We start from the raw sequence: 26,950 nt of genomic DNA, 5'->3' as shown, positions 1-26,950 counted from the left end.
CAGCACCAACCCCATTGTTAAGTTTACACATCAACAGTATTGGTGTCATGAGCGACAATGATAAATCTGCTTACAGAATGGAGGTGGAGCAGCTAGCAGTGTGGTGTAAATCCCATAACCTCCAGATCAAAGTTGGACAAAATGAAAGAAATGGTGATCAACTTTAGGGCATCTGGCAATCACCCCCACTCACATCTGACCATAAACGGTGCTGTTGTGCAGAAGGTCGACAGCGTCAAGTTCCTAGTTGCGCATCTCACCAACGACCTGTCCTCATCCACCAACTCCACAATGGTCATCAGGAAAGCACAAAAGTGGCTCCATCCCCTCCTGAGACTCCGAAAGGCAGGAATTCCAACACCTCACCTCATCACCTTCTACAAGGGCACCATTGAGAACATTCTGACACAGAGCTTTACATCCTGGTTTGGCAGCTGCAAGGTTTAAGCTCAGTAGGATTGTCAGGACTGCAAGCAGGATTGTTGGTGCACCTCTCCCGATCTGAGAGGAGCTGCATGAGCAGCGCAGCCTCCATCATCAGGGACCCCCAGCACCCCTCTCATGGACTGTTCTCCCTCATGCCATCTGGGAGGAGGTTCAGGAGTATGAGCTGCAGATCCAGCAGGATGCTAAAAAGCTTCTTCCCACAAGCTGTGAGGCTGTTGAATGGACTGTCCTCCAAAAAGACCCAATGGATTGACTCAACCCCCACACCACCTAAAGACATATGCATACAGACTCTAACAACCAACCACCCCTCGTAAAAAGACTGCTGCTAAATGCACAGTCAGTTTAAAAACAGGAGACTGTTTACTTAACACTGAATGCTGGTCTCTATTTTATTTTATTGCTATTTTTATTTGAGTTGATTATTTTATTGCTTGCTTTCTTTGCACTGTCATACCAGTGAGAAACAACATCATCTCACCTGTGTATTTCTCTGCAGATACTATGTGTGAAATGACAATAAACAAATCTTGAATCTTGAAAATGTTGCAGATTCATTTGGGCTGCAATGTTAGGTTGACCTCCTTTAAGAGCCTAAAACAAATGTGTTGTTTCTCATTGGTTTTCTTCTTCAGTAAAGTCTCTATTGGATTAGCAATCCGTGCTCTTGTGTCCTTGATTTCCCAGTTCCTCATTCCTTCATAACAGCGACAGGGGGGGTAGGGAGGCACTTTCTAAAATTAGATTTTCAAAGAAAATTTCAAAGAAATGTGAGGATTTTGATTTTTGTCAGAATGTAAAAGTGAATTTAGATGTCAAATTTGAACGTTTTCTCATTACTCAAGAACGGAGCCAGGGACATGACTCTCAAAATAATAAGTGTTCCCACAAATTCATAGTTTTTGGCCATGAATGAGTATTGTGTCTGTACAATTTACAATTTTGTGCTAGTTCATTAGGAGCTTTAATTCCCAATACTAATTTTTTCCCACAAAATACAAATTTGTGTCCACAAAATACTAGTTTGTTTGCACAAAATGCAAATAAAATTTTGTGGCCACAAAATTCTACATTTTGCCGAGAACATGAAAATTGATTCAACAAATTACCAACTTTTGCTTCAAAATGCTAAACCAAAATGCAAATAAAATGTCAATTTATGGCCATAAAATAGTAAATTGTGGCCACGAAATGCTATTTGCCCACAAAATGCTAATATGTGCCCTTAAATAGCGAATTGGTGTCAACAATTTGCTTATTTATGCTTAATAAATATTAATTTGTCCCCACAAAATACATATTTCTTTCCAAAAAAATGTTAAAGAACAATTTTGTAATGTTCTGGCCAGGCCTTCTTTCTCACATACAGTTTTTAACAGCGCAGAATTGGATGAATACTTTTAAATTCCAGTTAAGTATGTTTTTCTTGAGAAGGTTTTGACCATCTCCCGCCGATGTTTCTTTGTCTTTTATTGAAGTCACTTCCCAATGTGGCCACACGTGGTCGCTGTTTGACGGGTCTGCTTGTGTTCCTCCCTTCTTGTCTGTCTCCCTCCTCCCGGTCTCCGTCTCCTCCCGCTCCTCCCTCCTCAGCAGCGCACCTCGGATGCAGAGTGTCCGGCAGCAGAGCAGCTCTGAGCGGACACATCTCCAGCAAAGCCGCCGCCGCCGCAGAACCCAAACCCAAACGATGCGATTCTTACAGAAACCTCAGAGACAAACCTTCATCTGACAACTTCCGCCCCTCTCCCTGCACCTTTCCTGAGCCGCTCCTCGCTGTCAAGTGGTGAGTGCATGGATTGCTTTTCATTTGGAAACAGTGAGGCTGGCTTTCAGCTCGAGACTGATGCAAGAATTGAAGAAATTCATGCATGAATGGATGAAAAATTATGCATTTAAATCTTACTGAATAAGGGTGTAGGGTCAGTCTGGGGGCTTGACCAAATTTTGTCTTTGCTGAAACCTGTGGGCCAAAAATGTGCACTCATGGGGTCATGGTTAGTTTCCAATTTAAGCCCTTTACTTAAACTATTAGTATAGTGTCTGCAGAGGATTATGCATTGAACCTGCAGGCCTGCGAGCATCATTTAAAACAAACTTGAAATAAGTCAGATATTCCTCATATTTGAAAAAATGTTATTTGAATGAGCACAAAAATCATCCAGTAAGGTAAGAAAATGGTCTTACTTAGAATTCTCATTTTAACAAAAACATTCTTTTCATTAAAACATGTTGTCATACTAAAACTAAGATTATTTTGCTATTGAAATACTTTAATAAGATTATATTTCTTGCAAGACAGAGCATAAAAGGGTATTTTCAGTTTCTTAAGAATACGTTTTTGCAGTGTAGTCATGTTTGCATTTATTTATTATAGTTGTTTTCTGTAAATTTTTGGAATAAACTTCACAAAAAGCTAACAATATTTGATGCTACTGCAGTTTATTTATATTGGTCTGGCTGCAGGAGGGAATGAAAGGTTGCCTACTCATGTGGTTCAGGCCTGGCCAAGTTCACACTGAGGTGTGACACTCCATCAGATGGCTGCCCCCTTTCAAAGGCAGCCACCTGTGGAGACCAAGGGATGCACGTGACGGCTCTCCTGAGCTGCATGTGACTCTTTGGCTGTGAGAAGGTGAAGCCGTTGGGTTTTTCGGACACTTTTTGGTGTTTTGTGGTAAGCTCTGCACTTTTCATAGAGATAATTGGCCCATTTATTCGTGTATCCCCTTAGCTACAGACACTCAGTGCATGTGGTGTGCGTTCATTAAGCATTAAGCCCATGGTGTTTACACTGGACAAGCAGGGAGGGACTTCTTCTTCTTTTTCTTTTTCTTTTTCTACTGCCTGTCACCTAGAGTTGGAAGAGGCTCAGGGCAAAATGTTGAAGTGGTGGAAATCTTGTTCTAGGCTTTTCCTTTCACAGCTCTGTTCTAATATATGAAAGACTTGGTGTCATATCATTTATTTCTTTTCCTACATGATACATTTTCAGATGGGCGGCACTTCCGTAAATGAAAATGGACGCCATCAGCGTGTGTACCCTACTGTTTACAGTTTACATAGTTCATTTTCAACCAGCGTTCAATGGATGCTTGTTTTGTACGAAAAGTGCGACAACTTGTTTACGTTTATGCGCGTTTCCATAGACTTTTCATTGAAAGTGGCCACTTGAATGTGCTGTAGCTTAAAAATGTTTGCCTTACTCCTAGCTAAGTAGCTTGCAAAAGAATGTGTAGAAGTCAGAACTAGTCAGCCTCCATTTTTCTGCAACATCAATTATCTTTACTAAAAAAATAACAAAGTGCAGCTCCTTCCATTCTGCAGACACAACTTCTTCATGTTTGGATGTGAGGATTCCTGCAGCGCTTAGGCTGGGAGGACCAGCCCTAAGCTCTGGTGAATTGCTCGGTTCGGAGCTGCGTCACGTCACGTCAGCTGATCTCCAAAGGGCAGCCTGACTGTTGTGCAATGTATCATCTTCCATCAAAGAGCCTCTGTTTGCCAGCACACACACATGTTCCAATATTTGCTGTAAAGGGCAGCATTCAGCTGATGAAAGGACCGATGCTTCTCATGACAGCTCAGATCTGATTCCGCCCACTTCGGGGCACCTTAGAAATGGGAGACAGACTTTGAGCTGACTCCTATTTTAGCTGTGAGCAGGCTTCAGCGTTTTTTCTCTTTTGAAAGTCAAAGCCGCTGTCCAGCAACAACGATTGCTCCTAAGATTAATCGAACGACTGGACCTAAACACTTTAAACACTTCCATGTGTAGGACCATTTAATTTCTGCAAGATTATTGATGTTCTTATAACTCATGGCGTGGATATTTGATAGAGGTGGTTCTCAGTGCACTCTGTTAGATGATCCTGTTGAATGCGTTTTCTCCAGGGGATGCAGCATCCGTTTGACCATCTGATCTAGTAAATGTGACCTCCAGAATGTGGACGAGTCCAACTGACTTTATCTGTATTTCAATCAGGAGGGATCTCAGAAGGCAAATAAAGATTTTTTTTTGGTTACAGGAATATATGTGCATGAAATAAGTCCACAGTCTTTGGCGGATAGGTTGTGGGCCGACAACGTCTTGCGTGCTTGGGATGAAGTCGGACCATAGATGAATAAACCCCAGAGCCTAGATGGTGGTTTGGGGCGTGACCATTCCAAAGCATCGCTGCAGGTGGAGAACGGGGTGGAGGATGGGCATCAAACCTTCTAGACTGCAGAGAGAGACAGCCGTTTATGTTAATTCTTTAACACCGGAGCTCTAGCTCCAGTGATGACATTCTTTCGACTACTTCAACTCTACAACCGTTTAAGCAGTTAGTCATAAGCCGCGGATACATGGGAAAAATATCTTGATCGGATCAACGGTCGGATTAAAATTCAACCGTGCACATGGGCCCAGAAAAACTTTTTCCGATTAGAACGAACGTTCACATGGTCACACTTTCGGTCGGAATAAATCATTTGGGCATGCGCAGTAGTGTTGAAAATACTGGAAAAAGGAAATGAGTCCCACAGTAAAAATACCTTTGCTGTCATATACATTTATGCAGCAGCTCGGTAATATACGAGAAGATCTTCCAAACGTGTTTTTATTAATGTTATGAATATTATGAAGCGCCTGTTCGCTCATCATTTTATTTTTAATCCGTGTGGTCAGTGCTTTTTTGTGGAAGAACGGAGCTGGTAGAAGCCGGTGTTAGGAGGCTAACACGCGCTAACAACATTAGCCTTTGATGAACATAAACTCATGCTGCAATCTGCATCTTGGCTGCACCTAAATATGTGGGAATAACATCAGTTTTTATTTTGTCGGAACACGACTGGAAACACAAATCCACGTGATTGTTTGAACAGTTTCTAAGGACTGAGCGACATTCTGCTTTGAAAAGTTTGCACACCGCCCCAAAGCCGCTGTGTATGCTGGAAGTCCGAGCTCAGACACACAGTTCTCCTGGCAGCAGCTAATCGAGAGCGGCGGGACAATCGCAGTCACACAGACAAACAACAAAACGCACAAGTAACAAAGCGTCCTCCCTCCCCTCAAACACAAAGTTATTAATCCAGCTGCTCTGCTCGGAGACACAGTACGTTCAGTCCACCGGCACACGAGCCAGGACCACGCAGGGTTCAGACGTCACGGGTCACGAAGCGCTCCTCCCCAGCACCTCTCTCGTGAGGGGTGTAAGAGAGGGGAGAGGTGGAGAGCCAGCGGGGTGAGAGCGGAGCGGCGCTTCTCACCGGGCCTCCGCAGAGTGGCCGGTCGGTCCTGTTCGAGCTCCAAAGCTTTCTCTGGAGCGAAACACCGTCTATGCATGACGTTAAATCAGAGCAGTAGTGACACACAATCGGAATGAACTGTTTACATGCACCACGATTGGATCAACAATCGGCATAACCCACCTATCTCGATCGGAAAGAAATTTTGATCCAAACGAGTCTGATCGGGGCAGACTATTCCGAACGGGGCATTTACATGACGCATTTTTCTTGCAATCAGGCGTTCATTCCGATTACTTTTGCCCATGTAAACGCAGCTACAGACAATAGCGACCTTGTTCCGGTATGCAACAGTAGACATTAGCAATGTGTTGCATATCGGCACAAAAAAGCCAATATGAAAAGTTGCTTTTCATTTAGTGTCAGTATCAGCTGTTTCATGTAGAGAATAATAATATTAACACTAGTTTCCTTTGCCATCTTAACCCAAACTAACAAAGAAAAAAAAAGTTTGAATGTTTTTTTTAAGTTTGTTAGTTGAATTTTTTAATCCTTCTATTCACCTGAAGGCTAATATCTAAGATGTCACTATCTACAAGGTGGGATTCAACTAAAGTCAGGCACTTAAATCCAGAGTACTATGGCAAGAAAACCTGTGTTTTATCCATTTGTACAGGTTTAGTTTTAGTATAGTATTAGTGGTTTTCGGAATTGACTGTATCAAAGAACTGGACCAAGTGAGTGATGTCACCTCATAGAAAATGGCTTACCTAAAGTCCATTCAGTTGACATTTTTTTGCACATTATGGACGCCGTCACATTGGAGCCAGACGTCATCAGTAAGCAGTGATTGGTCCAAGTCCATGTGAGTCATCATTTCTATGGCAACCACTCAATCAGGAGTGAGCTTCTTGGAAGCTCACACCCCTACCACTCGAAGGCGGGTTGGGAAGAATCTGTTAATCAAACATTTTGAACAGTCAACGTGAGACCACATGCTCTTATTGAGGCATCTGATTGGTCAGTTTATTACCTGAATAACTTGCTCTTCAGAAAAAAATACAATGATTAAAAAAATAGGATTATCAAGAAAATGTTTCAAAAGGTATCAGATCAACAATGGTTATTCTGATAAATAGAAATACTTAGTTCTAGCTGTTAAATTCTCTATAGAAGTCTTTGGGATTTTGGCTTCTTGGAGCCAGCCCTTGGCATTCCTGTTTGGAACACCAAGAGGGAGTGATCACTCCATCCAGTTTCAGTCATAACACTTTCTAAAATAAATAAAAATACAAATAAAAATCTGCTTTTAATGTTCTCAAAACAATACACTTTTTCCTTTTTTGGCTTGAAAATACATTTGCAGCACTCTTAATTGACATATTGGTGTTTTTGTTGTTGTTGTAGTATACCATTAGGATTTTGTCTCTTCAAGCTGTGAACTGAAAATGCGATAGTGCTGACTGTTAAGAAGAGATCCCTCCAATTAGCATAACAAGCAGGGGGAACACAGTGTCCAAAAGGGAGCACCAGGAAATCAATACAAAAATCTCAGGACTCCTTAAAACACAGATTACAGAAACATTCCTGTTGAATCTTTCTGTCAGCATCCACAAAAATACAAAAATAGAGAAATCTAGGTGTTGTCTGCTGCTTTACACAGCCCCTATACAACAGTGAGTCTCAGCTTTACAAAAGATGTATTCTGTGTGTGACCCCCTCAGGGCATGTGCCCAGGTTCAACTGAGGGAAATAAGGGGGATTGAGATTGTTAGACAGAGATGTTCTTGACCACATTACTCACCAGAGAAAGCAGGCCATGAGTCAGGAAGGCTCCCAATCTAATCCATCACGCCCCTCTTAACCCACTTTCCTCCCAGACGAACAGTTCTGAGTCTTCTTTCTCTGTTTTTGTTAACACTCCATCCTTTACTGCCAAACAAGTGAGTTTGCAATCCTTCCTTTAATCATGAGGAAGAGGAGTACAGTTTTTGTCATTCAGCACCAAAGGCCGGAACACACAAAACTGATCAATCACAAACCAACACTAGACAAGCTGAGCATCAGCCAAAGCGGGTGATTGTGAGCCCTGATGCACCTGAAGAAGATTTCTGTGCACTGCGTTTGTGTCACGGTGAATTTGAAAGGAGGGTTCCAGAAAACATGGTGTGACAGATTGAGTTTGTGTCTGCTATCGCTGAGTGATGCTGTGACTCAGTTCATTAAAGACGGCATTGGATCAAATTTGCGTGGATCAATCGTTCATGCTTCCTATGCACTTCTCTCCCTGTTAGGGATTTTTCTTTGAGCGCACATGGCATGAGATCGCTGTGAAGCTGGGTGCCAGATTTTCCGCATTACAGGACGCTCCATCAATGAATGGTCTATTTTCCAACTCATGTCATGTATGAGACACAGCAAACTATTGTGCGCATTATATGATACAAAAGAGTTGGCGGTAATAAGTCATACTTTATTAACTATGTTCACAGTAACTCTAGAACTTGATTGTAACACGCAACACGTTAGCCGGTAGAGTTTTCACAATATCCGTACTTCCCAACCTTGTTTGTAACACGTAAAAAAAAAAAAAGACTGGCACTGCTACATGTTAGCCACGTTAGTCTTGTTAGCGTATTCAAAATACATGCAACTCCTAAATTTGCAATATGTTAAAAAACAGATTGATCCTTTTAAACAAACATTACTGTGACTGTGCTAACTCCCAAAAAGGTCTGACACTGCTACATGTTAGCTGCGTTGGCGTATTTACAGTAACACCCAACTTTGTTTGTACATCATAAGAAATCAGATAGACATTTAGGCGTAACGTCGTTCTTTAAAAAAATGCAAGGCTTTTAAGTACACCTCATAGTACGCTAAATACAGTATTTTGTGAATTACTGATAGTCTTGTGGCTGAACTTGGTCATTTGGGTCCTGACGCTTTGTACTTCTTTGTGTGTGATTCTGACTAAATCAAATCTAGGAGTAAGGTCATGTTTGTTTCAGGTACACCAGCAAAGATGTTGATGTTGACACCGTTCTGGTTTGGAGTTTGGGCTTTTTGTCTCGTTCTGGCTCATACACTCAGAACAGCATATGTGTTTTTTGCAGTCGTCAGGGTGACTCTGTGTGTGGTTTTGTTCTTGATCCATTTGGCTTCTAATTAGCCCAAAACCTGGCACTCTTACTGTGTGTAACTGTAAAGCTTGCCTTCTGGTTTCTCTCTTTCAGTGACTCCCTTCCTTTTAGAGACATACATTAGTCACTCACACATCACCAAGCCAAGCACAGTGGTAGTCTTAAGAGGAAGTACACCTCAACGCCAAATCCTGATTGTTCATCAATTTCTTTTACTTCTTGACAATTTTTAAACTCTTTCACTGTTGTATTTTGTTAGTTTATACTAGGAATGTAAAAAGTAGCAGATACTTATCAAAAATTGATCTAGTAGTACTGGGAGCAACAGCCGTATCAGTTGAAAACTATACAAACAAGATTGTGTTGATAAAAACGGTATACAGTCGATTGGGAAGTAAATAATCAATTTCTGACTTTGTCAGTTTCTCTTCCTGTTGTGTCTCTACAACAAAAGACGTCCCATCACAATGACAATTGTTTATACCTAGTTTATACTTTTAGAAAGGGGCATATCTTTATTCCAAGAGGCACAGATTGTAGCAGCTTTGTTCTGGTTTCATTCTTATCCACAAAACTCATTGTGAGGCACTTGACTTCTCACTGAAAACCGCTTTTGTTTGATCAGGAAAAACAGGCAAATCATAGCAATAGAAAGAAAGTTGGGGTTTTATTCATAAAGTCATTAATACTTACCATAAAAGTAGGGTTGTGAATCTTTTCCTCTCACCTTGATTGAATAAAGATCTTGATACATTGTCCACAAATTGATAAATAAGAGATTCCACTAACTTTGTGGCGATTTAAAGAGAAACTTCACTGGCACAAAACGTGTAAAGGACATAACATTTTCAAACATCAAAACTTGTCATTTTAGTTCTTTTAGACTGTTTTGTTCTTTGTAGTTTAACACAATTGCTGTGAAAAGGGTTATCTTACACATCCCTCACCTTCAGTTAACTGGAATTGACCTGACTTGTTAGAAGCAAGCCTATAATTGGATGTCTTTTTGTTTGCATCACATGTACATAAAAAGGCAAAGACAGGAAGTTTGACATAAACCGATTATTTACTTCCTCATCAATTTCACAACTTTTTACCAACATGATCGTGTTCATATCTGTGGGTTTTTAACTGCTGTTACTCGCAGAACGAGATCAAAGTTTTGATACATATCTGCATCTTTTACATCCCTATTTTAAAGCTATCTGAAATCACTTCTTTGCCTAACAACATGCAAGAAAAGACTTTGAGTGAGAAGATTTTCAGGGATAGCTTGGATAATTCCATGGCATTTAGTGAATAAAGAGGGATTCAGGCACTACGGTTTGCTTCATTCAGTAGTGTGAAATCCGAAAAAATGAAGATGTGATTATTGTTTTTTTTGGAGTTTTTCCTTACCGCGAAGGGGGGTCTAAGGGCAGGCATGCCAGTATAGCTTAGTCAGTTTGTTAGTTCAATTTAGTATTTTCCTATTCAACTCTTTGTATTCATGATCCTTTTGAGTTCATGTTTTACTTCGAAGCCCATCGAGACGACTGTTGTTGTGATTTTGGGCTATACAAATAAAATTGAATTGAATTGAATTGAATTGAATTTCCATACAACCCACCTACTGAGCTGAATCCATCGGACTGCTCTGATGAAAATCACTTAAAGCTTTACACAATTCTCGTTTCAAATATGCACCATGAAAAATCACTGCTTTGCTTTTTTTACGCAGTAAACACAAAATGATATTGTGCACATGGAGACAAATATTCAGGATGCTGTGAAATATTACAGTGATTTTTAGAAACTTTATACTATATAGTCCAGAATGTGGTTTAAAGACTAGCTTTGGATTACACTGTGCTCTCCAACACTAAGATTAGGGCTGCACAGTATGAGGAAAACTTGCAATATTAGTAATTAATATTGCGATGACGATATAACTTGTGGTACATGAACAAATAACAAAACAACCAAAAACATCAATTTCGTTTAAAGAAGAGTCAACATAACTGAAATTACACTCCAAATGTCCCTCGTCTACATAGGAGGCGAGCATCTATCATAAAAGAGCTCCATCTGATTGGTCAACAACATGAAGGTGTCCATCTGATTGGTCAAATGCATAAAGGCATTTATTTGATTCATTAAATACTTCAAGCCGCTATAAGATTGTTTTAGCAGATTTAAGGTAACTTTTTATTGCAATTTTTGCCGTCTTTTGCGAAATGCATATTGCACAACTTGATATCGGGATAAGGATAAATTTGCGATTTGTTGTGCAGGCCTAACTAAGATTATCTAAAGTGTTTGGTTATTAGATATAAATATAAATAAATAATAAAGAAAAATAATTCATTTTGACTTCTTCCCTTTTAACAAGCAAAGTCCTATAATGTCAATGGCATTTGTTGCAAATGAACTGTGCAGCATATCTCTAATTACTGGCATGCAAAATAAACAGAAAATAAATGCTTCTCTAATATTCTCCTTTTTTCACTAAGTTAAAATAGTTTTATTTGATTATAAAACTGTAAATACTTAATAAAACATTAAGGCTGTGCACTCTTAGCGCAATCTTTTAATTTTTATAACAGTTTAGAGCTCATTAATGTTGTTTTTTTGAGAAAATGCCACAATGAATAGTTAACAGTTTTTGAACTAAAAGGAGTATGCCAGAGGAACCCTGAATTGTCTCTCCCCTCAGCAGGATATTACAGCAGACGTCAGGGGAGGTGGGAAAGAGTTGTGTTGAGGTGTGGAATGGAGCTGAGACATTTCCAGTTAGCTGATGGAGGCAGAAAGAATCGGCCTCTGAGAGTTGGAGGCCTCAGAGACGTACGGGGAGGTAGTGGCGTGGCACAGAAATGATGATGCAGACGTTTAGGAGGATCAGACCAGCAGTGCAGGCGGGAACATCTACAGGTATTTTACAGGTGCTTGTGACTGCAGCAGGAATAGAAGATTAAGTTTGTGTCTGAATTCCCACCCTTATCCCTAACTACTAAAAAACTATATAGTGCGGGATTTTGCAGTGACCTGGATTTTAAAAGCAATTCGGACACCACGCTCACTTACTTTTTTTTCAAACGGCGGATATGATGTCGTCGATTTCACAAAGTCAAAAATCTCATTGATATGAGCATTTTATGACGATCATATATGAGTCCACTGTCTTCTGAAGATGAAAATGTTTATGGTTTTTAAAAAAAATACATTTAAATACATTTTTTAGGCAAGAATTGTACAGACGCAATGCATTGATAAATCATGTAATAAAATGGTTACAGTAGAACAGGGGTGGGATTATATAAATTCGCTTCCTTCCACTCCCTTTCAAGCAATACTTAATTTTATGTCTTATTATGCTAAGTTTGATTAGTTATTGAATGATTGTATAACTGATGATTGTATTGTTTTTGTGTATTATTCCTATTTGATTGCTTGAAATAAACCATTTCAAATTAAATCAAATCAATTGTGATCTATATTCACCAATCTCGTGAGCATCAATGCACACTGGTTTTTCGCAGAGACTTCTGGGTAATTTCTAGGGCACTTGATTTGAGAATTGTAGATTCGGACAGCACTACAAAGTGGCAAACGCACTCTTTTTAGTACAACCCCCGCCTCTTCCGATATTTTTCTCTTATGTTACACATTATTTCCTCAATAATCATGAAACTGTACGAACGAAAGATAGATAGATGGATGGATGGATGGATGGATATAGACATGGATAGATTTTTATTTATGGATTATATTTAATCCTAACCTCCTTGGATCTTATAAAATACCAAGAGTTGTTCTTCTGTGTGCACAGCTCCTTTATGAGTTTTATTCTTGTACTTCTTTAAAATGATTCATAATCTGGAACTTCTGTAAGTAGTGTCTTTGTTCTTTATTCAAATCGCTTCCTATGGTTCAAGCTCCTCTCCTTCTGCATAAAAAAAAGTGCCATAAGTGTAGATACTTTTCTGTGCAGCATTGCTCTGTGCTTTAGATTAAAGCCTCATGTATTTTTACGACACACATCAGCATTACTGAACTTGAAAAATGCTGTTACTGTATATGTTATTCTCAGAATGGGATGGAAGTGCTTAAAAATGCTCAGGTGGTTTGGAATTGCATCGACTTTCACATCCAATCCCTGAAAGCAACATTTCGAAGAACTGATGACCGAGGCGAAGGAAGTCCCTGACTAATAAAAAGGAACGCTTGAATGGCTTGATGCATCCATTTCAGCATTTAGAAGGTCAATAAAGCCACAATTGTTAAGCAGCCTACTGGTAAATGCCTTTATTTGTTAAGCAGGAGCCCAAGAATTTGGTGGAGCTTCACATCTTGGTAAAGAACTGAAAGCTGCTTGACTTTTCTGCACCAGCAGCCTGTTAAACTTAACACGATTATTTCTACTGTATTTGAGTTGCTGCTTCTTTCTGTGTCATGTTCAAATACAGAGCAGACTTACAGAATGAACAAAATAAATATGAATATCTGAAAAATTAGTATAATTGATTTATTTTAAGAGGTATTGAAAGAATGATTAGAGTTCCTTTTTAAGACGTTCTTTTTGGTGGCAATATTCTATTTGAAAGCTACCATACCATTATTTTTGTTTTACAGTAATCAATTCTAGTGTTAGATTTTTTAGTTTTGTTTTTTTTATCTAAACAGGATCCATTTTAAGTTACAGCAAAACAAAATCTCTGGTCCTTGTTTTTAATTTAGTTTATAGTTTACAAATTAATATCTAAACAAAACAAAAATGTGTTATTTTTAGTCCATTATTTCAATAGTTTTCTTGTTTCAGAGTATTTTTGCACGCATAATCCTATTCTTATTATTTTGTCTTTTTTATATGTATCTATTTTTATCTAAGCGCTTCAGGTGAGGATTTTTAAGTCTTTGAAATCTATAAATATGATTGAAAACAGTGTCAGCACCATTGCCTCTCCAGAGATCAACATGATTTACGCCGGCCAGTAACTACTGTCCGTCTTTAGTTGGAAGCCTCACCGTAAACTGTTTTACTTTGAATAAGAGCTTTAGCATTTCAGAATTTTTTCCAAACACAGTTTTGTGTGGTTGGTCACCTTTTTCTAGTTATTTGAACATTTCTTCTTCTTCAGTGATGTTCTTTATAAACTCATATTTCTAATATTCCTGGTTTCTTAGTTTGTTTACATATCTATTTTGCCTTATTCCACATGTCCAAAGGTAAACTTTTCTCTTAAAATATGTGTTTAGATCAAATTTAGCACATAGAGTAATATATTAAACAAAAAATCTGTCATTTCCTTTTAATTCTCATGAATATCAACAGCTGTTCTCTCTGTTCAGTATATATTATAAGATTGGAATTGGATTATTTCAAGCAATTAAAACTGTAAATAAGAAGACAATTAAAACTATCTATACAGGTATATCTAGATATTAGAAAGCTATATCTAATAGTTGAAGTTTGATAATTGAAGCAACTTTTGCACTTAAACGAACAACAACTTTTGCGTGGTATAGAGATCAGGACACAAATCTTTGTCCTTTCATCCAACGAAGCATCCTTATATCCTTTACAGTCCCCTTAATTGCCCTTTTTTTGCACAACCCAAATGCAGTGTAATGTGCTACACTCAGTGTGATGCACTTCCGCTCAGCCTGTCACATTAGAGCATGTCAGCATCGTTATCTAAATACGAGGAATGGATGCGTGTTTCAGTTCTTGTCAGTGCCAGCGTCATATTATTTCTCCCTCTCCGACACCCACTCCATTATTTCTCAAAGATCGCGCCATAGCTTCCTGCGGTGCCTCTCCTGGTGTCCGTTCGTTATGGAGCTTCTCCTCTTTCCACGTTCCTCTTCCTCCACATCCTTGTGCCGCTCTGAATGCAGAATCGGTCTATTTATGTCCTGCAGCCCTCTCTATTCCTCCTTTTCTGCTCATGTTCTCCTGCGCTGCTCGATGCATGTTCAAAGTTAAAAGCCCCCCCGGAGAGGCACAGACGAGTGCAGTTGAGCTTTTATAAGAAGGATGGAGAGTCAGTGAGGAAGCAAAGAAAAGGACACGGAGAAATTAAAGACATATAATCTCACCTGAATGTCTACATTAAATGGGAATTTGAAAACTCTTCCGTCAACTTTGAGACATAAAATGTGGAGGATAGTGCACCCAACCTTTCTGGTTATTACTAAGTTTCCATTCAAACGTCAGAATCTGCTGCTCCAACCTTTGCTCCACCACTTCATTGTTTCTCTGAAGCAGCCGCGTCAGCTCTTCTGGTAATTCTCCCAAAGGTCCTGGTCAGCAAAGTCTTTTGGTTTAGGCATTATGGTTGTGGGAGCAAGCAGTGCTGTGATCATGATTTATGGAGACCGTTGAAGCAAATATTACATGTGGTTTAGTTTACTAGCTAGAAAATATATGCAAAACTAGCATAACACGCTGAATTGAACTTTTTTTTTTTTAATTATTCCAACAATCACAACGTTCTGTTTAGTTGTTTATTATTTCCAACGGGAATTCCTGCTTCACATCACAGAAATCAAACTGTAAAGGAACTATCAAGTTTTTGTAACTTTTGTAAAACTTTAGGAGCCGCTCTGATGTTTCTAACACTTTCTTGTGGTAATTTTCTGATGATGTAGAACTTATATGAAGAAAATTAAGATAAGTATTTCTTTATTCAAATTGTTCATTCAAAATGTAATTTGAAAAAGAGCTTATTTGTTACACAGAAAAGACACTGGGTGAAGCTTTCTGCTCCATTCTGCTCCACAACTGGGAGGGAAAGAGGGAAAGAGGGGCGGGGTTGCTCCACGGACTCTGACAGTCCCGTCATAACTTAGAGTTGAATTTTTAATGAGCTCCTGCTGCTCTGAAGAGACTATATTCCTATGGAAAATTGACACAGGTTTTTGATTTGGCTAAAAAACAACATAATCATAATTAGAAGACCTCTGGTAACACTTTTAAAAAAGAGAAACAGGAGTGGTACTTTAAAAATATATAAATGTCTTCCATGTAAATGAGAACATTTGCTTCACACATTCTAGTAGTACAAGATTTCAGAAACACCTGACAAAGACACGGCCAAATTCTCCGACCCAACACCGCACCCCCTAGAAAAAAGGAAAAAGGAAACCAGATGCCTCAGCTAAAAAAAGATACAAGAACAAAACAAACCAACAACACGTGTGAAGACATGGAAACATGTTTCTTCTTCTTTTTTCCTTTCCCTCCTCTCTTCCCCCATTTTTTTTCTTCCCCCCATTGTTAATGATCACTCAATAGTCCAGAAGAATACACATACTCATCGTTATCATTACATTGCATCTTGGTACTTATTCATTAGTATCTTTTAAACACACCTTTAAAATGAACAAGATTTTTAAAAGTTTTCATATCCCCTAAAGTGGTCCAGAGTGTGACACCCTTTACTGAGATACACATCCATTTTAGGATTGTCCTTACTTTAGGTTGAATTTCAATTTATATTTATTAACAGCATCTCTGTTTTGAAACAAAGATTGAATATTAGCTGGCAGAGAATTTATTGATGCTTTATACATAATTTGGACAGTTTTTAAATCTACCAAATCCTGTAATTTTAAATTAAATGTATTAAGAAAAAGTGGATTAGGAAACTGTTAACTGCATCAGGTGTATTTCTTATGTTGGAATATAAAGAAGCCTGTAATCCTAAATCCCAAAGTAATCCAAAAGAACATTTTATTATTGTATATTTTTTATTTGATTTTGTGTTTTAGGAACACATTCATTTATACTTGTATGCATTTATTGTTTGCTTAAGTCAACTTTGGTCATTGCCTTTTGTGCAAAGCACTTGAACTGGTGTAAAAGTTATGCATATTTTTTAAATTGTTAAGTCAAATTTTATACATTTTTTATACCATTGATGTTTAACTAGAATTATTGAGTAATGCAGACAGATTGTATTATAATGTATTATTTAGCCCCATATCAGATGCTCTAGAACAACTCCAATCAATACCCTGCTTTGCTGAAAACCATTTCACAGCTTCAGTTTCACACTGATGGTGTTTGTGAGCACACTGTCACACTGTCATGGCCGACCAGGACACCTAAACAGAACCAAGGCAGTGTTGGCGTTAGTAGCAGCTTATCAGGAAATGTGTGAGTGCAGAAAAATGACAGCAGACTTTGGAAAAGTCTAATTCAACTAAGAATTAGTTAAAGGAAACACACAAAAAAAGGAAATTGGAAACCAGAAATCAGCAGATATAAAAGCGAACTACAGCATCTCGCCTTTCATAACCTCAGGAGGTTTTTATGCCTCTCGTCATCGATTACTTAAGCTGTAGACCTTATCAGCTGTTACTGGGTTTGGATGAAAAACAAGATTAAAAACACAACAGCGACAAATTCCAGCTGACAGTGTTTTGCCTTCAAGACCAATCTAAATCAGATATAGTGTGTGTTTGTGTGAAGATGCTTTTCAGCTGTCTGCTTCCTCCTCTGTTCAGCTGGTGACCTTTTTGTTCCTTCTTCTCTTTCTTCACTTAGAAATGGGAAATGTTTGCCATTCACTTCCTTTACTGCCTTTAGCATTACATATATACTTCCAGTTGAAAATGTATATTCATTTTCTTGTTTTCTTTAGCCCGTTTCCAATCATCTGGGACCATCTGGTCCACTTCATTAGCTCATCAGTTCATCAGGACCATGATGCTCAGCAGCTCTGTAGAGGTTCCCAGCCCGGGCGGGATGAGTGCTCTGAGCGGACTGAGCGCCGCCGCCGCTCGGAACGTGGTGCGCTCCTCCAGCATCTCAGGGGCCATGTACAGCCTGGAGAAGAGTCCCAGCAGCGGCGGTCCAGATTCAGTGGCCGGGAACAAGAAGCGGCGCTCCAGTCTGGGTGCCAAGATGGTGGCCATTGTGGGGTTGTCGCAGTGGAGCAGAAGCACACAGCAGCTCAACCAGCAAGGTCAGTGTGCTGTTTTTATTGGCTTTATGGAGCACGGGTCATGTGTTACTGTAATGAAATTCCCAACTAAACTAATATTTTTATTTGCAGTCTGCTCAAGTATTTCCTCTTTCCACGATTTTTGGTTTGTCTTAATTCCAGCAGTTCTTTTCCTCCTTCTTCAGATTTCCTACCACATTTTCCAACTCTTTCATCTGCTTTTCATCATCTAATTTAATGTAACTTAAACCTTTATCACTGAAGCTTTAGACTTTCTATTGACTACCATAACTCCTCAACTGTTTACCCAAGTAACGTAATCCAACGGATTCTAAAGTAGAGAAAAGCAGTCTTGTGTTGATATGCAGCACTGCACAGTAGTGAAGTGTTAACACAATCCGCATTAACAAAACGGAGACAAGCAACTTTGTGTGGTCATGCAACACTTTACGTTAATTATGTGTTGCATAACAGTTTGTATTGGTGTAAAGCTGCTATGAAAAGCAGAATCAGCTGATTCATGTTGACCTGAGGCTACGATGACACAGGGCGTGTGACGCGCGTTCAAAAACGTGTTAAATACGTTTTCTTGAACACACATTTAGTCCACGGTGTTCACACTGGACGAGCAGGGAGGTTCTCTTTGTCTTCTATTTATTAGCGCTTGTCCTACAGTTTGAAGACGCTTGGTATGAAATGTTGAAGCGGTGCAAATCTTGCAAATCTTCCTTCAAGGTTTTTTCTTTCACAGCTCTATACCGATATATGAAAGACTTGTGCTGTGCACAAAGCAGAATTGTCCAAATATCCATAAATCGAAAGGGACTTGGCTTCAGCAGTTACAGTACTACCAAATTTTATTGGAAGTGGCGCTTGAACGCGGGTTGCTGAGGGCGGTGTGAATGTAGCTTATGTCAAAGAAACAGTGTCATTTAGGTGATGCTGGCGACATCTCCAGTGACCTACTCTCATGAATATTGTGTTTTTTTGGTATATTTTAACATGTTCTTTTAGCATTTTTTCTGATCATGGAGGACATATATTGAGAAAATGAATCTTAAAAAATGCATTTCCGAGTATTTTTTAATGCAAATCGTTGTGAATCAGGAGCAGATGAAAAGATGCCATTTGAAAAGATCGCATTTGTTCTGTAGAAAAAATGCTGGGCGGGCCATAAGCACCCCACTCTGCTCCATTCTGATGCATCCACTCAGATGCATCCACTTTGTTTTCAAAGACGTACATGATTGATCTTTCATGTCCCCCGTGTTGTTTGATTACACATCACTGTGCACTGGCAACAAAAGTGTTTCTTAATTTGCAGCTCAGTGGAGAACACAACCGCGGATACCTGATCAAGACTAAAGTAAACATGTGGAGGGATCATACAGGAAGAGAGCCAAACAGGGTTAGCAGATACAGTTTGTTTTAGGGAAAATATGTTTTTCCCCCCGTATATTTGTCTATTGATAAAAATAAAAGATATTAACGTTTTCATTTCCTCTTAGCACTTTGTCTTTCCAAATGTCCGTCTGTGTCCACTCTCATCACAGAATGTGAGTTTTATGTTTATAAATACAGAATAAATGTGTTGTTGAATCATTTTTTCATTTATTTTTACTTTCTGGATTTTTTACCTCTTGATTTTTGCATCCATTTTACATGGAAAAGGACATAAACAAAACATGTTGCACAAGATTTGGGGAATTAAATATCCTCACTAAGGCAAAATACTCTCTCACTGAGGCTATCAACAAATGTTTGCAAGCTGCCAGAAATTAGGTTTTTTCTTCAGCATTTTCTTTAGTCTTTAGTTTTTTCTCTCTCTATTTTATCTCATCTTCTTTTTCCATTTCAAGGTGTTTCTGAATCCAAAATTGTTTGTATCGCCCTCTGCTGGCAAAAGTACTGAGCACTTAAGTTTTGTTTATAACTTATTTTACTTGGAAATCTGGATGTTGTAGATCTAGGTTTGATTTAAAAAATAAAAAAAAATATCCACAACTGACATCTGACATTTGTCTTTCAGTCTCTGCTGTCGTTATTAGTTTGTTTAATGCATAAATTTGGTTTTGTAGAAATGCAAATACCGTTGTTTTGCAGTAATAACTGCATTTTCTATTACAAAACAATGTTTATGCTCCTAAAGTTTTTATGTTTAACTTTGGTCTTAGGTAAATATACAATTGTTACAAGGTGTTTGACAAGTATGCCACGCACCAACCTATCAAAACACTTAGAATGGATAAACATGAAGACTGATTTTTTTTCTCCCAGCAGACTTCTGGATAATAAAAACTATTTGGTTTAACTGGCACTATTGAAGAAACCTTATTTCATAATAATAAAGTTTCTTCAATGAGCTTTCCTGAGAAAATTAGTGTGTAGAAACATAACCCTTACAGTTGTCCAGAAAAAACAAACTGCATCCACTGCTGCCTGTCAGAAACAACTCTGCCGACCTCCACAGTCAGAAACACTCTTCATGAGATACTTGATGAAGTGCAGCAGTCTTGTTGATTATCCTTCACAGCAGCAAGATGTTTCACTTTAGTTCATGATTATTGTGAATAGATAAATGTATGTCAAATGTATGTCTTAAAATGAAAAAAGCCACCATTTGCTTTTCTTAACATGTCAAAGACAAGAAGATTAAAATATACAACAACAGTAACTCTAAGGGTGTATTCAGACTGGACACATTTGGTTTGCTTAAAGTGAGCCAGAGTTAATTTTCCCTGATAATCCGGAACAAATTTTCAGTCTGAATACACCCAGACTGTCACGATTGTCGGGAAAACAGTGTTAGAATTATTGGATTTTTCAAGTGACCATGTTATGCTGTAATGGTAGTTACTCAATATTTAGATTTATCCCAGGAAAGCAGACATTTCCTGGCAGGTATCCATGTTTATCAGATTTATTTCTTAGTTTTACAAGTGTGCAAGTGTAAATAAAATGAGGGTACGGGAAGCTGACCTCAGGATAAGGTCGTGTATCCAAGGCAACCTCCATTTGCAGCAATGGGTTGTCTAATTTGCAGACTTTAGTTCAGACATTTGTAAAGCTATTGCGACCAGCATTGGTGCCGCCATATTCATCAAGAACCGACGCTCAAAAGTTTCAAATGTGACAGGCAGTTTAGAAATTCAGCTTTATGCACATTCTCTGTAATAAAACAGCTAATAGACTACAACGTGTATGTAGACCCTGATTTTCTGATGATGGCCATGCCAAAGTAAATTTGCAAAAATCGAATTATTCCCAGTTATCTGAAATTTGTGGGCATGTGAAGGAGCTCTCCAGTGGAAAAATGTTGCTGTTTTTTACCGATTATGGACATCAGAGGACATTTTGTGTCCTCAGTCAGTACTCAATAATAACACTTGCACACATGGATGCTTGGCGCTCTAAGGCACAGCTGACACTTGTCTGACACAGAGGGAGCTGTTGATGTTTTCACCACAAGGGCAGCCAAGAGGAGAGCACTATGGAGGAGACAGTTTGGGTGATGAGGTGATAAAGGGAGGAATGAGATTAGATTAAGATGTTCTCAGGTGCAACTAAGACGGAACAAAATGACAGATTTTGAAGTTTTTAATGTTCATTTCTGCTCAGGTGAAGGTTTTATTTCATCCTCTAAATTTGTCTGTGCCATGCTGAGTCTTTTGGATTATGACTTGTTACTTGACAGAAGGGAGGAAAACATGGTTCCGAGCCTTAAATTACTCTTTTTTTTATTACTATCCTTTTTTCAATTTCTGCTGATCAATTGTACAGGATTTTAGTAAAATACAGACAATAGAGCCAGTTTTACTGGATTAACCCAATCTGAGTTGGATCGTGCAGTTTGGCATGATTTGAAACGATTTGGATTCTAACTGTTGTAAACCGTCCACGCAGTGCCCCGCCTCCAGCCCAATGGTGGCTGTGATAGGCCCCAGCAACCCTGTGACCTCAAAAGGGATTAAGCACGTTGAAAACAGATGGAATATTTATAATTCTACATTCTGTCTATTGTATAAGTAACAAAAACGAGCAGTTGGGATCATACCTAGATACTTAGAGCATACAAATCAACTTTTTATCCAGTCAAAAATGCTGTATTTGCTATTTTTCAAGATTCGGTAGTATCAAATACAGCATAAAACTACATGTAGCCAAATAACCTCCAGAATTTTTTATAGTGAGAGAAAATAAGCAATTATCCAAGAGGAAAATTAAAGTACTATTGGTACGAAGCAGCATGGAGGATGTTGTTTGTCTTTGTGTGCAGCTAAAAATTGGAATAATCTGGGGTTTGAACAAGAACAATGTTAAAATATTCTAAAGTTTAAAAACAGTTAAATAACATACAGTATGGGCACGATATAAGAATATATGATATAATGATAAAAATGTCTTATTATTACTATTTTGGCTATCATAGACATTGATTGTATAACAGTTTTTCTTAAGGGGCAGCATTAACAAGCATATTATATTATTATGGCCCGCAGCAGCAGTCACTGACTGCAAGGACCATATTGTTTTCGCAGTTGGAACGACGACTTCGCCGCCTTTCAGCGAGAATTTGACCCCCGCCGCATGCTCGAAAAGTCACCAAAATGTGCACACACCTGGGATAAATTGCAAATGAATTTTCCACAGAGTCAACGTCACCCCCCCGAAGACGATGACATCACGGCCAGCGATCCCGTCAAAAAAAGGAATGGGCCGAAAATCGCGTATGGGGCCGAACAAAATGTACTTCAAAATACAGTCGCGAAACCAAGACACACGTGTCGGGCATATCCCAAAGATGTTTTGAAATCATTACGGGGCGGCCACACGACCTACGGCTTGGCGGCCATTTTGTGGCGAACTCTGAGAATTGGCGATTTTCGTGTTTTCCCACAATATGGGGAAAAGACACTTTTGTTTGAACGATTTTCACGCAATTGCACACACTTGCTGCCAGCTCCAGTCTACAAACACCCCAGAAGTGTCGTTGACCTTTGACCTTGGGAAAAGGCCGCCATCTGGAATTTTCTCAAAAAAGCACCTTTAGCACCAGATACAAACGAAAACTCGTCGTTGGAATTTTCATCAATCGTCTCGTAACTTTTCGGGCACCAATGGCCAGCTACTCTGGACAAAATGTTGGAATTAGAAGTTGTAGAATTTGAAACGCGTGCGCGTGGCGAATTCGCAACCGTCGCCATTTTAGCTAGCTCGCACATATTTTATCGGAATAGCCTGAAACTGAAATATGCGATACCCTGGCCTACACTGAACAAAACGATGTCACATACGACAAGATCGATAAAGGAATGTGGGCGTGGTAAGCAAAAAACCGTCGCAAAAAAATGTGCCGACTCGGCAAAAACGAAAAAATTCGGAACTTTTTTTTTGAGAATGGACTAACGAAACCAATCTACCCTTGTCCGCGATATCCAAAGGACCTTTTGAAATCATTACGGGATGGTGACACGACCTACGGTTTGGCGGCCATTTTGTGCCAAAATCTGCCATTTTCGTTTTTCGCGTTTTTCCACAATATGGAAAAATGAACTTTTTTTCGAGCGATTTTTCACGAAATTTGACTCACATGTTGCTAGAGCAAGTCCACAACTACCTCGGGAGTTTCGTCCACCTTTGACCTCGGGAAAAGGCAGCCATCTTGAATTTTCTATAAAAAACGCCTTTACCGCCGGATTCAATCGTAAACTTGTCGTTGGAATTTTCCGCGATCGTCTCGAAACTTTTTGGGCATCAACGGCAAGCTACTGTGAAAAAAATGTTGCAATCAGAAGTTGTAGATTTTGAACGGCGTCCGCGTGGCGAGCTCGCAAAGTCGCGCACTGCTATTCCTCATACCTTATTATGGCCCGCAGCAGCAGTCACTGACTGCAAGGACCATATTGTTTTCGCAGTTGGAACGACGACTTCGCCGCCTTTCAGCGAGAATTTGACCCCCGCCGCATGCTCGAAAAGTCACCAAAATGTGCACACACCTGGGATAAATTGCAAATGAATTTTCCACAGAGTCAACGTCACCCCCCCGAAGACGATGACATCACGGCCAGCGATCCCGTCAAAAAAAGGAATGGGCCGAAAATCGCGTATGGGGCCGAACAAAATGTACTTCAAAATACAGTCGCGAAACCAAGACACACGTGTCGGGCATATCCCAAAGATGTTTTGAAATCATTACGGGGCGGCCACACGACCTACGGCTTGGCGGCCATTTTGTGGCGAACTCTGAGAATTGGCGATTTTCGTGTTTTCCCACAATATGGGGAAAAGACACTTTTGTTTGAACGATTTTCACGCAATTGCACACACTTGCTGCCAGCTCCAGTCTACAAACACCCCAGAAGTGTCGTTGACCTTTGACCTTGGGAAAAGGCCGCCATCTGGAATTTTCTCAAAAAAGCACCTTTAGCACCAGATACAAACGAAAACTCGTCGTTGGAATTTTCATCAATCGTCTCGTAACTTTTCGGGCACCAATGGCCAGCTACTCTGGACAAAATGTTGGAATTAGAAGTTGTAGAATTTGAAACGCGTGCGCGTGGCGAATTCGCAACCGTCGCCATTTTAGCTAGCTCGCACATATTTTATCGGAATAGCCTGAAACTGAAATATGCGATACCCTGGCCTACACTGAACAAAACGATGTCACATACGACAAGATCGATAAAGGAATGTGGGCGTGGTAAGCAAAAAACCGTCGCAAAAAAATGTGCCGACTCGGCAAAAACGAAAAAATTCGGAACTTTTTTTTTGAGAATGGACTAACGAAACCAATCTACCCTTGTCCGCGATATCCAAAGGACCTTTTGAAATCATTACGGGATGGTGACACGACCTACGGTTTGGCGGCCATTTTGTGCCAAAATCTGCCATTTTCGTTTTTCGCGTTTTTCCACAATATGGAAAAATGAACTTTTTTTCGAGCGATTTTTCACGAAATTTGACTCACATGTTGCTAGAGCAAGTCCACAACTACCTCGGGAGTTTCGTCCACCTTTGACCTCGGGAAAGGGCAGCCATCTTGAATTTTCTATAAAAAACGCCTTTACCGCCGGATTCAATCGTAAACTTGTCGTTGGAATTTTCCGCGATCGTCTCGAAACTTTTTGGGCATCAACGGCAAGCTACTGTGAAAAAAATGTTGCAATCAGAAGTTGTAGATTTTGAACGGCGTCCGCGTGGCGAGCTCGCAAAGTCGCGCACTGCTATTCCTCATACCTTATTATGGCCCGCAGCAGCAGTCACTGACTGCAAGGACCATATTGTTTTCGCAGTTGGAACGACGACTTCGCCGCCTTTCAGCGAGAATTTGACCCCCGCCGCATGCTCGAAAAGTCACCAAAATGTGCACACACCTGGGATAAATTGCAAATGAATTTTCCACAGAGTCAACGTCACCCCCCCGAAGACGATGACATCACGGCCAGCGATCCCGTCAAAAAAAGGAATGGGCCGAAAATCGCGTATGGGGCCGAACAAAATGTACTTCAAAATACAGTCGCGAAACCAAGACACACGTGTCGGGCATATCCCAAAGATGTTTTGAAATCATTACGGGGCGGCCACACGACCTACGGCTTGGCGGCCATTTTGTGGCGAACTCTGAGAATTGGCGATTTTCGTGTTTTCCCACAATATGGGGAAAAGACACTTTTGTTTGAACGATTTTCACGCAATTGCACACACTTGCTGCCAGCTCCAGTCTACAAACACCCCAGAAGTGTCGTTGACCTTTGACCTTGGGAAAAGGCCGCCATCTGGAATTTTCTCAAAAAAGCACCTTTAGCACCAGATACAAACGAAAACTCGTCGTTGGAATTTTCATCAATCGTCTCGTAACTTTTCGGGCACCAATGGCCAGCTACTCTGGACAAAATGTTGGAATTAGAAGTTGTAGAATTTGAAACGCGTGCGCGTGGCGAATTCGCAACCGTCGCCATTTTAGCTAGCTCGCACATATTTTATCGGAATAGCCTGAAACTGAAATATGCGATACCCTGGCCTACACTGAACAAAACGATGTCACATACGACAAGATCGATAAAGGAATGTGGGCGTGGTAAGCAAAAAACCGTCGCAAAAAAATGTGCCGACTCGGCAAAAACGAAAAAATTCGGAACTTTTTTTTTTGAGAATGGACTAACGAAACCAATCTACCCTTGTCCGCGATATCCAAAGGACCTTTTGAAATCATTACGGGATGGTGACACGACCTACGGTTTGGCGGCCATTTTGTGCCAAAATCTGCCATTTTCGTTTTTCGCGTTTTTCCACAATATGGAAAAATGAACTTTTTTTCGAGCGATTTTTCACGAAATTTGACTCACATGTTGCTAGAGCAAGTCCACAACTACCTCGGGAGTTTCGTCCACCTTTGACCTCGGGAAAAGGCCGCCATCTTGAATTTTCGCGTTTTTACACAATATGGAAAAATGAACTTTTTTTCATTTTCACGAAATTTGATGCGCATGTCCCTAGCATAACTCTACAATCACCTCTGGAGTTTCGTCGACCTTTGACCTTGGGAAAAGGCGGCCATCTTGAATTTTCTATAAAAAACACCTTTGCCACCGGATTCAAACGTAAACTTGTCGTTGGAATTTTTATCGATCATCTCGAAACTTTTTGGGCATCAATGGCAAGCTACTGTGGAATAAATGTTGGAATTAGAAGTTGTAGATTTTGAACGGCGTGCGCGTGGCAAGCTTTTCAATACAATATGCAACGTGCATTTCAATACAATACAGTGAAAATTGAATGCATGCATTCATGCCTGAAACTGAATACATTGAAAAACACTGGATATGGACATATAAGGAATGTGGGCGTGGTTAGCATAAAACCACTGTTGCTAAGGACGACAAAAAGTTTACTTTTACCGATTTGTCCGAAACTGACGTCAATCTGTTCGTCTCCTCAAGGGGACCAAAACATAAAAGGGTTGCTATGGAGATAAAATAAACAAAAAAGCCGCCATTTTGGAAAAAGTGGGTTTTTATCAATTTATGGCATATAGCTCTCACCAATGGATTTGATGATGCTGATCGCTATGCTAGCAATTTTAGCCACATTAGCATAGCTAGCATAGTTAGCATAATTAGCATTTTAGGTACTGTGTTTTTCTGAGTCAGTTGATGATGCTGATCGCTATGCTAGCACTTTTAGCCACATTAGCATAGC

At 39.7% G+C, this 26,950-nt stretch overlaps 1 protein-coding gene across 1 annotated transcript in view; it reads left to right on the top strand.

Moving 5' to 3' along the window:
- Positions 1-2,030: 2,030 nt before the first annotated feature.
- rims3 (regulating synaptic membrane exocytosis 3) overlaps positions 2,031-26,950 on the top strand; it is a 46,838-nt gene continuing 21,918 nt past the window's right edge. Inside the window, exons 1-2 of the mRNA XM_004074021.5 lie at positions 2,031-2,233; positions 17,450-17,773. Coding sequence (XP_004074069.1) covers positions 17,512-17,773 — 262 coding nt within the window. The 5' untranslated portion in view covers positions 2,031-2,233; positions 17,450-17,511. The remainder of the gene's footprint in view (positions 2,234-17,449; positions 17,774-26,950) is intronic.

Source organism: Oryzias latipes, chromosome 11 (assembly GCF_053564925.1).
Source record: "Oryzias latipes strain Hd-rR chromosome 11, Olatipes_Hd-rR_3.1".
NCBI lineage: Eukaryota > Metazoa > Chordata > Actinopteri > Beloniformes > Adrianichthyidae > Oryzias > Oryzias latipes.
The sequence above is the reverse complement of the archived record's forward strand: the minus strand, read 5'-3'. Positions and strand labels throughout refer to the sequence as shown.